The sequence below is a fragment of the Erithacus rubecula genome (genome assembly GCF_903797595.1).
Source record: "Erithacus rubecula genome assembly, chromosome: 5".
NCBI lineage: Eukaryota > Metazoa > Chordata > Aves > Passeriformes > Muscicapidae > Erithacus > Erithacus rubecula.
In genome coordinates, this window is record NC_136687.1 from 43,849,233 (window position 1) to 43,864,534 (window position 15,302).

Genomic DNA, 15,302 nt, shown 5'->3' on the forward strand with positions numbered 1-15,302 from the left:
TTGTCACCTTCCCAAGTGACAGGAGAGCTTCCAATTTTTCAGTGAAACCTCTATTGTAAATGTTAATCCATGAGCACGAAGCAAGGCTGTGAGGGTGTTAGTACCTCACCAGCAAGCACTGGACACAAGCCAGTATCCTGGGCAGGAACATGCATGTCCCTTCTCCCCATCAGCTTCATCCTGTCAGACAGGGATGTCCCATGCTAGGCTTACCACATGGGCAGGAGCATCAGCAAGATGTGCCAGAGTGGGAGCTGTCTCCCAAATCGCCTTTCTTCAAGCCAGCTGCACTCCTTGTGTTCCCTTGACTTGCGGGTGGGCAGACTTTGGACAGGGGCAGCCCGAAATTCCCACTCCCATTTCAAAAGCAGAGTCAAAACTCCTCCCTGTCTTTCTTTGGTAAAATGAGGCACAATGGGCTTTTGATCATCAAAGTTTTCCTGTTTGGAAGGAGGAGGAGCCATCTAGTCATGGGTTCATTGATACCCTGCCCAGCAAGAATGTCTGCTTGGGCACAGCCAAGCCGCACCTCTGATGACTAACAGGCAGTGCTCTCTCTCTTTGATACACTATCAGCTGGGTTTATCAGAGTATCAACACAACCTCCCCACTCCAGGCCTCGCCCCTTCTGGCTAGCTCTCTCTGCAGAGCAGGCAGGGGCTGAATGAGAGCTGAGCTCACCTCTTATTCCAAGAAATCTTAACAGCAGGTTTTAAGCTACTTATTTGCTTTTTTTGGTCTGTACAGGAAGTCTGAGCTAAAAAAAAGAGAGAGAGAGAGACAGAAGTATAATTGCTTTGGCACGCCTGCATTCCTACTTCAGTCAGACGGGCAGGCACCCTTTCTTGTCGGAGCCAGGAAGAGGATCTGATCCCTGGAGATCATTGCACGAACGTGCGTAAGTGAAACCTGCAGCCATGCTGAAACAGATATTATCAGACATGTACATCGATCCGGAGCTGCTGGCAGAACTCAGCGAGGAGCAGAAGCAGATCCTCTTCTTCAAGATGAGGCAGGAGCAGATCAGACGGTGGGAGGAAAGAGAAGCTGTGGCAGAAAAGATTTCAGCAAAGAAGCCACTGCCAAGAAAAGGTAAGTCTTTGCCTCCTGGCTGCTTCACCTTCTGGCATATATCTGCCTAGTCAACCACTACCTAGAAATAGGAAGCAAAGTATCCTTACATAGGTTTATTTCTAAACGTAACTAAATCCACCTGCAATGGGGTGGTTTTGGCCAGGCACACAATGTTTTTTACTGCCTGGCCCAGACATTCTGTCCTTGACCAAATTGCTTAACTCTCCTAGCTGGGAAGACAGGGCTTATTTGCCCCCAGGAGATGCATCTCATTAAGTTTCCCACTAAATGGTGCCTCTGATTCTGTCCTTAACATAACCATGGATTTGAATATCTGTCCTGAGGCACCAGATCTGATGGGCAGTTTACACTGAGATTTTAGATCTGAAGTTCCCTTGCCAGGATTACACAGCATGCAGGCTGCTAGGAAGATAGCTCTCTTCTCCTAGGTCTCCTCCATGCGCTCTATTTGCAGGTAGCTCACCCTCACACAGTTTGGGGAGGAGAGTGGTCATGAATTAAAGCAAGAAAATAAACAGTGGTGATTCTTTTCCTTTGCTCCCAGACACAGAAATGCCTTCTTCACTGATCTGGCTCAAGGAATATGAAAAAAATCAGCAAGTGTGGGCTGCATCCCAGTCGAGCTTTCTTCATGTATAGTTGCTTTTGGGGGGCTCTGTCACCAACAGCAGTTGGTAGGGCACAGCAGGTGCAACATAGGTATTGCAAAGCACTACCCAGCAAACAGTATTTGCTAAAGAGTTGCTTTTTTTTCAGGCAACAGGAAGTCAGTGACATGGAAACTAGGTGCTGACAATGAAGTGTGGGTCTGGGTGATGGGCGAACATCCTTCAGATAAATCCTATGCAGCCATCTGTGAAGAGATCCAGGCACAAAGAGCAAAGAGCTTAGTGAGAGAACAAGTTCAGGAGGGCAGGTAAGCACCCTTCAGCTGAAGGACTTGGTGGGCAAATATTGAAGAGAAGGCTTTTGTCTAGGGACACATGGGCTGGAGTCTTCTCTGTAGGGGCTGTGGTTAGCACTGTCACACTAGGCTTGCTAGCAAAAGGCAAAAGGCAAAAGCTGGCTTTCTGAGAGGATGCACAGTTCTGGTAGAGACCAGCTGCAGTCTGAGATTTGCCCCGGCTCACTGAGCCTCATGTGACATAGTTACTGCATGGGACCCTCTGCAGACCACAGGAAATGCTGATGCAGTTACTGCAGCAGGTGATGGGCTTGGATTGCTCTGATTCACTGGCAGGAGCTCGGGTACAGCTGGACAACAGCTACTCACCATGAGTCATTAATTTAATTGTCCATCTACCTGATCAGGAGATATAACTGCCTACGCACATGTGGCTTCATTGCAGCTGTGCTGTGCTCACGTGCAGCCTCCTCACAAGATGCTCAGACATCAGAAAGTGACTCCCTCCTAACTCGTCTGTCTCTTGTATTTCAGAGAGACCGACCCTACTGCAACACAGTCCCTACACCCACATCCAGGACTTCTGTCTGAGACAGATCTTCCTGGGAATAAAAAGAACTCTGTGGAGAAAAGGGAGGAACATGGGAGAAGAATTACTGATACTGATACAACAGGAAAAAGTCAGGAGCTCACAAAGGTAGTTTTCCATTTTCCCATAACTATACATGATTTTGGAAGTGCAGAAAATCCTGGTTGCTGTAAATAAAAATCTGAAGGAAAAAAGCCATCTATCTTTTAAAGCTTTTCTTCTACAGAAGAGAAGCCATGCAGTTACATCCTTCCTTAAGACTCAGGAGGTCCATGTGCTCTCAGCTGGGATAGATCTGCTCTGCACCAATGGATAAATTAGTCTCAATTTCTTTGCTTTCATTCTCTGTGGGTAAAACAAGGGGTGCAGTACTTTCTCTTCTGCACTGTGGATGGTTTAGATGGCTTTTGGGGCAAGACCAGGGAGGCTGTCCTAGGATCTCTAAATGGAAGGTCACAGCTCTCAGACAAATAATTTACTTTTATAAAGACCAAATGAAGATAATTTTACCAGCATCATCTGACATGCATATTTTAGGTAGTTCTTGGGGTGTTTTGTCTTCTAATACAGAAAACAGCTTATGACCTTGATAGCACAGGGCAGCTCCAAATGCAGTAATAGAGTGTCTGCTTTCCTGTGGTGTTTCATTACAGAAATATTTTTTCCACCAATTGTGCTTTTTTCCCCTACCATTTGTGCTTTTTAACTGCCTACAAAAAGCCATTTGCAGAGAAAGGAAAAAATGAGGAGTTAAATTAACTACCCATGCAGCCACAGTTCAATAAAAGAAACAGGACACCTGCCAATTTAATGGGAGAGGTCCAATCTCATTCTGCAGTTTTCATTCAGCCTTGAATGAACTTGTATAATTATATATTCTTTTATCAAACAGCCACTCCATACTTTGGTATAAAAAGTATGATAACAGAAGGTTGGGTTTTGGCAAAATGCTCTCCTACTGCTACAAAATTGTGAATGGAATTCAGAGTGACTGTCTCCTTTATCAAAAGCCTCTGAGTCACACGAGGTTTTTCTCTGCACTGTTTGCTGAAGTTGAGCAACTATATGGGAGATTCTTGTTTTTCAAAGGAACTTATTAGTCAAAGTTGACAAAAACCCCCAACAAACCAAACAAAAAATACCCCAAAAAACAAACAAGGTACAACCAAAAATCTATCCCTCTTTCGAAGTGTTGCACATGGGAATAGATGGAGGTTGTATATTTTCCTTTCTTTTCTGTCATTATATCATTAGTAGATTTTCCCAGGTTTCTGAGCCTTTCTGGAGAAAGGTTTTTGCCCACCTCCTGCATTAAAATGTTTTCTCTGAAATCTAGTTCCCATTTAACCTGAGAGATCCAGGTACCATGCTGCAGGGAACAGGGCTGATCTATGAAAAAATGCTGCTTCACACACATTTGAAGTTCCTAGTTTCCTGTTGAGGAGAGGGAAATTGTAAAGCCATGTTCATATTAAATATTAGACAAGTAGGTGATGGAGCTAAAAGGAGGTGTGACCTTGGTAATCAGAATAGTACAGTTAACTCATCACTTGTTGTGCTGTGAGGAGGCAGTCAGGGATGAGAAGGTGGATGGGTGTTTACTGAAAGCCAAACCTAACAGTTTGCCTGCAGAGACAGCTCTCAGCTAGGGACTTCAGGCAGTGCAGCTGGTTTTCAGGGAAGAGAGAACATGAAATATCCAGCCAGTTGGGTCAGTTTGTCAAGTAGGAGTTTGCAGCAACCCAGCCACAGCTGCAAACATGCACAGGCAGGTAAAGTTGTAGACATCAGGTTCTACAAGAGATTGCTTTAGAGGAAGGGAAGAAAGGGACTGCTCCCTGGGAGCACTTGTGAGCATTGCTTGGCAGATCTAGGCATGCTTACGGCAATCCTGACACCCCTGAGTTCTCCTCCTGTGGCGTATTTGGCCAAAATGATGGGAAAACCCTCCCAGTGTTTGTCAGAGCAGGCTGGCAAAATTTGTTAACAAATGTCACATAATTTTGCATTAAACATCTATTGCACCAAAAAAAGAGCAGTTGTCCTAATGTCAAATTTATTTCTCACCACTCTTTTGCTCTGCTCAGAGGGGAACCAGAAATGTTCACCAGATGCTGGCAGATTGCCATTTGAGGAAGCATAATTTCCAACAGGTAAGTGGCAACCTATAATGCTCCTAACACATGGAGTTAGTGTTTTATCCTAGAGTCCCAGTCAGCTTCAGAGCCTCACATGAGTCAAGAATGTTCTCACCTTTTGGACCAGTTTTATCCAGTATTGCCATGCTCCTCATGTATGGTATGACCATTTGGAGATGATACTAAGCAGGCTAGACTGGCAGACTGGGAAGTAGCACAGGGAGATGTTCCTGATGATTTTTGGTGGGCTGTTTTCCCTACTTGCCTCAGTTGTCACCTGCAGTAAAGACAGAGGGTCTCTATATTGAAATCGGAGGGCTTCACTGTAAATAATGGATTTCCCAGTATTTCAAGGCTAGCTAAAAAGCAGGGCTAAGCCTTGCCTGAGACAAAGCTGAATATACTGTTTCTTTCATAGATGAAGGAAGCACAAAGGAAAAATTCAGAAGAGATCACAGCCCCCCAGGATGCAATACCACAGAGCCACACCAGCACAGAGAGCCAGAGAATGCTGCAGAAATCGGATGAGAATGAGCCTGAATGGCAGGAATTCTGTAAGATCTTAAAATTACTTTTACCTATAAGGCTTGAGAAATTCTAGGACTCTGTTGGGTCATCTCAGCCCTTCTCCTGCCGTACTAGAGCTAAATAATAGGTCAGAGCGTGGACAGTGTTGCCAAGGAATACAACGCTGTAATATCAGAAATATTTCCGAGTCCACACAGCATTGAGACTAGAGCAGGGCAGGGGAATGGAAAACTTTTCCAACTGACACTATGTTAAAACAAGAAACAAATAGGAACCATGTGAGTATAGCCAGTACAATTAATTTTAAACTAGAAACTGGCCTTTTGTAAGACTTTGCAGTAACTCTTGGACAAGGATAATGGGTAACACAGACTAATCAAAAAGGGCTTCCTCGTCATTCAAGCATGATCCCACCTAAGTAAATCCCTGCTGCACTGTCTTATGTAATGAATCTCAGTGATACAAAGGAAAATGGCAGTGTGAGACTTGCAATAGCATTTACCAGTGCTGCCAAATACTTCCTGAAGGAGAATCTGATGCACTTTTCTTCCCAGTTCCTCCTCTGCTGCTCAGTAGATGGCAATGCTGTACTACCAGTTGTTTCCACTTCAGTCTAGAGGTTTTATTTTTCTGACTGATAAAAAAGTACCGCTGACTAGAGAGCTGGTTACTTTGTACAGACTCCACAGTGAGATGGACCTAGACAATCAAGGCAGTTTTACAGGAAAAAAAAACCCAAATAAAACCACAGTCAAGTTCTCCACTTTCCATAATAGTTTCAGCAAGGCTTCATCCCACCCTCCAAAATTGGTTAGCACTTCCAAATTCTTCAAATGATTGTTCTGAGGTCATTTCAGCAGCTTCAATTCCATAAGCCCTTCCCTCCCCCCACCAGTTTTCATGAAGGCACTACAGAAATCCATGTCTGAGCCAGGGGTCAGCATCTGAAACAAAACCAAGAAGTCTCTAAGTACAAAGAGACCTGGTACCAAGAAAAAATATGCAGATTTTTAATCTTGTCGCAGAAAACAACCGTGGGTTTTAATATTTTAAAGTAATACAAACTGTGCTACTTAACACGTGGGAGACGTGGCAAATGGTCTCACAACTGAATGAATCTTTCAGCTTGTGAAATGGGTTATTCTTCCATTTCATCAAGCAGGAAGATGGCCAAAGTGTAGTAAGCTTTAAACTTGCTGCTTGGTGCTCCTGTAGGACTCCTTTTCTGTTCCAGTGAGGAAATCCAAGGCAGCAGATGAGAAGAGACGCTCCCTTGCACGGCAAGCCAGAGATGACTACAGGAGGCTTTCACTGCAGGGCACCTGCAGAGGGAAGCATGCAGATATTTCCAAGGGTGCCACAGTAGGAGATCGGCGACCACTTCAGTATCCACCTCTTCCCCCCAAGCCTAAACTTTCACCTCCTGCAACAGCAAATGGGAGAGCAATTAGGTAAGGAAGCCCCTGTGCCCTGTGGAAAGGAGAAGGGATGAGCTTATTTTGCTCTAGAATGGCATAGCTGAGAAGGGAATGGTTAGCTCTCCCCCTTGTGTGGAAGAGACAACCAGCAGGGAAAAATACAGAGCATAGGCTATATTCCAGCCTAGGTGTGATGAGGCCTTCAGTTGTTCATTCCTGTAGGGTAACAGGTTTAGTTATTAAAGTGTCCTAAGCTTGGACATATAGAGCCCCTATGATGCCAGATGTCCACTGAAAATCATATTCCATACAGCTGAACTGGTTGGTGTAAGCTGTCTATTTAGGGCTGGTCTTAAAATTCTAAGGAAAAATAAGTCCTGCACAGGGATTCAAAACCTGTCATTTGAACGTGATACACAAACCAGAAGTCTTTTCTAACAGGAAAGAGGGAGTCCAGAGGACAATCTCTAATTCCACAGAAGAAAGCATCATCAAATGGTTCAAAGAGGAGCAATTCCCTTTCCGAGCTGGCTATCTGAAAACCACAGACACAATAGCACCTTGGTTCCATGGTGAGTCCTGGGAATTTCCACCCCAACCCCAGTGTTTAAGGAGTTTTTTCTGCTAACGCAGCTGCTAACACAGGTTGGGCTTGGGACTAAAGCTCCTATACTGGAATCAACATACAACAACTGCAATACCATTCTCTCTCATAACACAGCAACAGTTCTTATGAACTCTCCACGTTTGCCATTCATCATTGGCCAAGTGTGGAACAGTTAACAAAGAGCAGTTGGCCATGGGCTGGTACTAGCAATGGCAGCAGTCTTCTTGTTGGGCTACTGAGCAAGAAAACAGTGAAAGGGATGGAAGTGCCATGGACTGGTTTCAGAACAGATTTCTTGTGAGAATTGTTCTGTCCAGTTCTGTACAAATGCTTTTCTCCCTTGTTTTGTGTTTTGGTTTTGAACAGGTATCCTAACCTCTAAGAAAGCAGAAGAGCTTCTGAATAAAACAGTACCAGGGAGTTTTCTGATCCGGGTCAGTGAGAAAATCAAAGGCTACGTGCTCTCCTATCGATCTGTGGAAGGATGTAAACATTTCCTCATTGATGCCTCCAGTGACTCCTACAGCTTTCTTGGAGTGGACCAACTGCAACATGCAACGCTGGCTGACCTTGTAGACTACCACAAGGTGAACATCTAGCAATGCATTCATTAACTGTTTAATTACTTAATTATCTAATTAATTATCTAATTAATTAGGGTACTTCAAAATAAGATAGAATAGATTCAGTTGTTTTGAAGTTGGTAACTAGACCCATTTTAACTGCTGCTGGATATCCAGTGTGCTGTTCCAGAAGGGTATGTCAGCCTGACTGGTACAGCCCAGGCAACCTAATACATCTCAGATATCTTAGATTTGACTCACTCGGCCTCAAGCACACAGAACACCTTGCATGTAGGGCCCAAGTTACTTACAAGCTACTTAGAACTGTTGATGAGAGGTAACAGCAGACTCATGCACACTCCTTTCTTTTGTATTCTCTCTGTGGTTAAGGGACACAGGAAAGTTGGGTAAACACAAAATCCTGCTTACCTTCAGCTTCAGCATGAAAGAGAGCAAGGTATCTTTATAATCTCAAAGCAGGCAAGGGGTGGTACTGAGTAAAGGTCAAAATCAGAAGGGAAGGAGGAAGGTTGGTACGCTCTTGCAACAATAACAGTAGTGTTTATCAGCACTGACTGTAGTTACATGGGTTTCAAGGAGAGCCAGATAGATTGTTCATTCATTTACTGTAAGATCTGCCCAGGACAGAACAATAATTTTACTCATAGGTTCATTTAAAATCCCTGTTTCTTTTAAATAAATGCCTAGTTTAATACAGACATGGCTAAACAAAACTGGACATGAGAGAAATAGTGATGCTCACTTGCTCTGTGGAACTCTACCTGAACTGCCTGAACTTGCTGCTTGCATGATTTTCACAGTTCAGGCTGAAAATATAAAAAGCAGGAGTTACACATCTATTTGTACCAGAGCTAAAGGATTTAAAGCCTGGCTGTGCATAGCTACATCAAATAGAGCCTAGCCCACAGTCTGCTAAGAATCCTGCTACCCCCTGCACTATAGCACATGTGGGCAGATGAACCACTCTGCCAAACTGCCCCACTGGGTTCTGCTTATCACCCACCAGGAGATCATGAAAGAAGGCAAGTCCCCACCATGCCTCTGTTGCTAGGATGGAGAATGAGATTGGAAGCAGGAACTGCAGTGTTAGGGAATTCCCTTCTTAGAACAGGACTTGCCTATGCAGAGGGTGTGTGCTCTCTCCAGAATCCACCCTTGTCCCTCCCACAGACACAGCCAGAAGCACAGTCCACAATACCTGGTCCTGCTTTACCTGTATGCTGCACAGTCCTGGCTCCAGCACTTTCCAGGCAGGGCACCACTCTGTGTCAGAGAAGCTGTAGTTTCCTCAGGGATGAGCACAGCTCTTTCCTAGAACTGCCAGAGTTGTGTCACTGAGTTATGGCACAGAGTACAGAGCACATACATTGTATTATGAAGACAGAGGGCAGAAGGTCCTTCCCTGAGTTCTCAGGGGAGCTGAGCTGTATCACACAGTGGTGGGAACACATCCATACCATAACAGAGGCAGAAAGACTGCTGTCGACCTCATGAAGTTATGACAGGCAGGGTCTGTTTGAAAGCTGGTGTTTGATCATATCCTATATTAACAGGACGAGCCCATCACTTCCTTGGGAAAGGAGCTGTTGCTTTACCCATGTGGCCAGGAGGACCAAGAGCCAGATTACATCTCTCTCTTCGAGTAAACCTCGCCATCTCACTCGACAGCCCCAGACTTGTATTCACAAAGAACTTGGAACTGAACTTGGAACTAGAGCTGCTGATACTTACCTGAAACCTAAGTGCCTCAATTTTTTATCATTCACAACAAAGCAGTAGGAGGATAAATATTGTTGCAAGCTACAGGATGCATCAGCCCAGCAAGCAGCAAGGCAGCTGGATACATCCCACAAAATGGAGAGAATGAGTTGATGAAGTAATCAGTTGAACAGGGAGATACTGCCCTGGATTTTCAGTGGGTTTTTGTAGGTTTCTTGGGGAACTTCTCTATTCAAGCTGCCTTTTGTTCTTGAATGCAAGGGTCCCATCTGGGAAATAGATTAGTACCTACAGTTTAAGGTATATGAGATTATACCTTCCTGAAGGCACAAAACAACTTGGAGAGGTGAATCAGTCTTGATATGTAATTTGCATAATGTGAAGCATAATTCTATAAAATGCTGTGTCCTTGGAAGGAAGGATGTTCAGCCAAACATCCAAGCAAATGCTGAGTGCCTTTCAGTGACAAGAGATTTGCACACACGAAGAGTGCATTTTTAAAACACCTCTAGCCTCTGAATATATATCCTCACTATTTTAACCTGTATTTAACTCCCACACAGGCCTTTTTTGCATTGAGAGGAATTATCCTTTTTGAAAAGGAAAGGAGACAGGACAGAGGCATTTGTATGAATGACAACCACATGTACAGAGCCTAAAAATGTAAGAAGGAATGCCTATATCAGTATTAATACAGTTTACAGAAGAGTTTTTGCCAGTAAAGAATGCTGTTTTCCAAAATGAAGCTATTTATTGCAATTTGTGTCCCGATTACTGAGATGCATCTGGTGTAAACTTCATCATAGAACTTCTTCATTCAACATAATATTCTCTCTTCTTATCTGTTACAATGCTCTTTAAATATATCATTCAGAAGACTGGGGGACAGCCTGGACAGAATCACATAGCAAATCAGTCTTCATCCAGGTTCCCTCATGTTGTTGCACATGACAAACTCTGCAGCTGAGGGTTGTGGTGTGAATCTGCAAACATCATTTTTAGAGGCACAATCCTCAAATAGTGAACAAACAGTTGATCTTGTTTCAGTTGTTTACCTGATTTTACGTGTTCTTTTTTTGTCTGTTAGATCAGGTCTATTCCACTTAACTTGAAGAAGCAGTCAAAAAACTTTCAGTCTTATATTAATCTGGGTTTTGCAGAATTTAAAGAAATTGTGATCATCTGGTCTTGACATTTACAATGCTGTGAAGACTATGCTGACAGACTGTTTCCATTCCAGGAAAGATGGGATAATTGCATTCCAGTTACAGCAGGTGTCACTTGCTAGAAATAAAGCCTTAATGTAAACTGAGATTCTGAACATAAAGACACTCTGCCACTGCAAATGACTTAATGAGCTTCTTGAGAAATATATCACATGTATCAGAGACAATTTCAATACAATCTGCATCAATCATGAGAAAGGCTATTAGATTATTTGTAGGAGGGAAAACATCCCTCCGTCCCTCTTATGAACTCTTTCTTTTAAAAATATGGTCAAAATGAAAGGTCTTTCAGAAAACATCTGTTTTCTTGTGAAGAATGTGACATAGCTGATATCTTGCTGTAGACAAATTGTGAAGTGTTGGTAAAGCCAACACTGTGGGTTGGTAAAGACAGAGCAAAAGTATGCTCTGAAAAACGTACTTTGAGATGAAGGGTGTTAACTTGCAAAATAAGATGCAGGCTGATCTGGCATAGCCGGACATAATAAATTTTAAGTCTAAGATTTTTAGTAAAACTCCTCAGGGTTTGACATGCTGACAAGTGGACCAGTAGATTCACTGCCTTTATATTAAACTATTTATTTGCAAATATTGTCTCAGTGCAGCCTAAGGAAAACCACTATCCATGTCCACATCATCCCACATGTTTGAGTCATACCTCAGTTTTCCAAAAACCCACTTTTCTGCTGTGAGGCAAGAAATATGAACATTTACAATAATATTACTGCACTGACTGCAAAAGCAACTACCTTGCTAGAACAGATTCCCTCAAGACTGAATTTCCTATTGCACCAAAATCCAGTTACCCTGAAAATCTGTGGAGCAAGGATGCCTTGCAGCAGTTGAGAATCAAGGGTGATGACATGCCTTTGGGAGTTTCTCTGTAGAATCTTTCCTTCTTTGAGGGATGCTGTGCAAGGATTACAAGAGGAGTCAATTTGAAAATTGCTTGCTGGAGAGATCATGAATCCTGGAGGAGCATGGCAATTTATTTTGCTCACTGTCTTTAGCCACAGCATGCTGCAGTCATCAAAAAATAAAGTAAAGAGTCCCCAGATGGCCTCCCCACCTGCACAGGGCCATCTCTAGTCCCTCCTCAACCAAGATCCAATCAGTTGAAATTCTAAGAAAGATCACAAGCTGGTTTGGGGACAAGGAAGGCAGAGACCTTCATAACAAAATCTATCGTTCTGTTGGCTGCTGTCTTTGGATTTCACCTTTTTCTAACTGGGCTGGAAGACCTGTTAGAGCTCTGCTTGGCTGACAGAAACATAAGTAACAGCACTTTCCCTTTCTCATGCTGTTCTTCACTTTTCCTGTCAGTGGTCTCCACCTCTAAGAGAGGCCTGCCAGATCTCTGCTGTGATTAGATTGCCCTGAAATTATTATGGCAATGACTGTGGGCTGGATCTCTCCATCTCTGATACCATCTCAGTTCTTGCTAAGCTGGCTTCTGCAACCAGGGAATGGAAACTGTATAGACAAAATTACTCCTGGCAAGAGGAACAGCATCTCTGTGGAAAAGGACATACATGAAAATCACAAAGGTGCTATTTTAAAACATATATTGCAAAACTCTGACAGGATCCAGATGACATGCTTGCAAAGGTGCCCCAAGTAATAAAGTGCTGAATTTACAACTGTCCAGTGCAGAGACTAGTAGAGTTTTGAAGGGACCTCTGGAGATCATCTGGTCTAGTCCTGCTCTACAGGTGTGGCTCAGGAAGACTGAATAAAGCCATCATGGAAATAGTTAAAGTTGAGGTAGGCTATGATTATGAAACTGTCATAGTGTACAGCATCCAGTTTCAAATTCAGGTTTAAGTGGGACTGTAGGAACGACTTTTGCCATGGAGCAGCTGCATTACCAAACTTTCATAGGCACTCAACAAGCCATACCTGTCTCCTCCTATTGCTTAATGTTTATAAAGTTACTTCATCAATACAAAGTCCTTTATAAATAGTTTATCCTGTGTTCTGGGAAAAAAACAGTTCTTTGGAGGATCTACTTGAGTGATTACTTAAGTTTCCACGGTAAGTGATGTATTTTGGGATTGAGGTTTTAAAGTATACAAAGTTTCTATTCTTTTTGTACTTGTGCAGTGTTTTGGACACTCGGTGATTTGCAAAGCAAGTCCAATGCAGATCCTTTGCACCAACAGAAGGCAAACAGATATAAACCTGTCCAAGGAAAAGGTACTTGCAGCAGCATGGTCTCTCTCTGCCTGCATGCAGTGCTTTCAAAAGGGGTTCATAGCACTCTTCCTACTGCACAGCTGCATAACAAAGAGTGGTTCATTCATTGTTCTGTGCTACCTTCCTTCCCCCCAGCTTTTACAAGCCAAAAACCAAATTAGAATCTGGTACAGACTGCCTTGAATTAATCTGAACCTAAAATAAAGAGACTGCTCAGAGAAACAGCATTTAAGTAAGCAAATGGGATTTACAAGCCCATGCAGTTTTTGTTGGCTAGTATATATTAAAATGCTAAATAGCAGCCAGTACTAAAAGAAAATGCTTTATAAGAGCAGTAACTCAAGAGTTTCAACAGTTTCAGGCAACTGCAACAAAAACTATTAAGAAGCTGACTAATTTTTACAATTAGTACCTATAATTATTATAAGAGAATTTGCAGGGTCCAGTAGTCCATCACAAAAATTTATTTTGTTAATTACAAATAGCTTTCTATACCCTGGACAAGACTCTGTATTTGGTTTAGAAGAAATACTTTGGTATAAAGTCAGAAAATGTTCATCACTGATGGTATTTGGCATTTGGAGTTTAAAGCCTCCTGTTAAATCAGTACTGCAAGTTTATATGTATTTCCTTTTCTTCAGCATGATAAAACTTCTGCCTTCCAGTGCCCAGGTTGTGTAGAAAAATCACTTCTGAACTAGTTCCCATCCACAGGAGCACAGATCTGCAGAGCATTTTCCAAGCATTGGAAGACTGTACTATTTCCTACTAAGGCTAGAAGTAGAAAACTTGAAGTATGGCAAAATAATTCCCAAGCCAAACAAATTTAATTTAAAAATAAATCCTGAAATACATACAGCATTCAAAGCAGAAATACATGATCTGATTCACACAATACAGATGTGGCTCATTGCTTTTGGTTCACTGTCCACAGGGTCACACTTGATCAGTAAGGTTTTCTCTCTCTCTTAAGTTTAGAAAGCACTTTCTGAGAAACCTCTTTCTCTGGATGAACAGAAAATGGCCTCTTAATGCACTGCTGCTGTTCCCCCATCCCAGCCCCTTAACATAAAAGTGTTTTTGGTAACTCCAGTTTTACCATGGTTAGCAATCAGATGTCCTTCTCACAGCAGGAGTCTCTGTACTTACTCAAAAATAGCCCTTTTTAGATATGTCAAGTTAGATGTAAAAAATAACTCCTAATTATTGGACCACCAAAAAGTCAATCCTTTAAATAACTGTACACATCTTACAAATATTTCAAAGGAAAAGCACATCCATTTGTTAGTGTGAATACCACACTGGTCACATAATACCACATAATGTTCATTGTCTCTCTGATGTGACCTTGAATCTCATCAAGTGTTCAAGTCTTCCCCAGAAGCAAGTGCTGAACAGTCAGAATAATGGAGGACTTAAAAGCCCCACTAGAATTAAAACAACAGTAGGGAGGACAGACCTTTCCCTCTTCTTTTCCTACCATCCTGCTGGAATCTCCATCCTCCTTCAGTCTCATCCCAACTTTTCTGGTTAAAACCTCTTTTCCGAAACACCCTAAAGTCCAATTCAGAGGCTTTTAACCTCCCTTTCTGGATTCATGTCTTCTTATTGCTCAATTTCTGTCTATGCAGGTGTGTCTCAATCTCTTGCTTGAAAACAAGCATCCCAAGCTGGCCATGAGAAGCCTCATTCATGGCTTTGGACTGCATGCACATTTTGTACTGCTCTGGAGTCAGCTCATCCAGACACTGCTTTTCATGCCACAGATGGAAGAGCCCCCTGACAGGCGTCCGGATCACCATGAGGTTGCTGTGAAGGTACTTGCGGTACAGGTGCACATCTTCACCGCCCCAGCCTTTAATGTCCAGGTCAAAGCCACCTGACACAAAGAAAATTAAAAAAAACCTAGAAATCTGCTAGCAAACTTGATGCTATTAATTGCACTGCAGCCATTTTCTGGCTCCAGTCAGCCCTTTAAAGCACACACACTTCCTGTGAACATCAAACTGCTCATCTTCAAATCTTTCACTATCAGACAAGGGTTTTTTTTGGTTTTTTGTTTGTTTGTTTTTGGTCTTTTTTTTTTTTTTTTTTTTTATTTGTTTGGTTTTTTTGTAATTTTATTTGCAAGCAGTGCTTAGATTCTGGTAATTCTATGGCACCTAGGAAAAGCCTGAACCACAGGCTACCTAACCACAGCAATACTGCAAATTAGTGACACAGACATACTGGCAAAGGAAAGGGAGGCTGATCATAATTTCCTGTGTTTTAGCAAAAAGGCAGGTATATTGGAGTGTA

The 15,302-nt window shown here is 42.6% G+C and overlaps 2 protein-coding genes across 10 annotated transcripts in view; one reads left to right on the top strand and one right to left on the bottom strand.

Moving 5' to 3' along the window:
• Positions 1-756: 756 nt before the first annotated feature.
• SH2D4A (SH2 domain containing 4A) lies at positions 757-14,764 on the top strand. The gene is made up of 10 exons (XM_079307230.1): positions 757-1,092; positions 1,852-2,011; positions 2,534-2,696; positions 4,676-4,741; positions 5,145-5,280; positions 6,489-6,705; positions 7,114-7,244; positions 7,646-7,866; positions 9,417-12,842; positions 14,636-14,764. The coding sequence occupies exons 1-9, from the start codon at positions 918-920 to the stop codon at positions 9,507-9,509; spliced, it is 1,362 nt and encodes a 453-aa protein (XP_079163356.1). The 5' UTR covers positions 757-917; the 3' UTR covers positions 9,510-12,842; positions 14,636-14,764.
• The window catches only part of CSGALNACT1 (chondroitin sulfate N-acetylgalactosaminyltransferase 1), a 51,677-nt gene continuing 39,085 nt past the window's right edge, over positions 2,711-15,302 (bottom strand). For 7 of the 9 annotated variants that reach the window (XM_079307225.1, XM_079307229.1, XM_079307227.1 and 4 more), the window contains one exon: positions 13,454-14,883. In XM_079307225.1, the coding sequence (XP_079163351.1) occupies positions 14,600-14,883 (284 nt within the window). In that variant the 3' untranslated portion in view covers positions 13,454-14,599. Of the gene's footprint in view, positions 4,023-4,841; positions 5,004-7,941; positions 9,181-13,453; positions 14,884-15,302 lie in introns of those variants that run through there. The other 2 variants (XR_013774435.1, XR_013774436.1) reach the window with 2 other exon arrangements.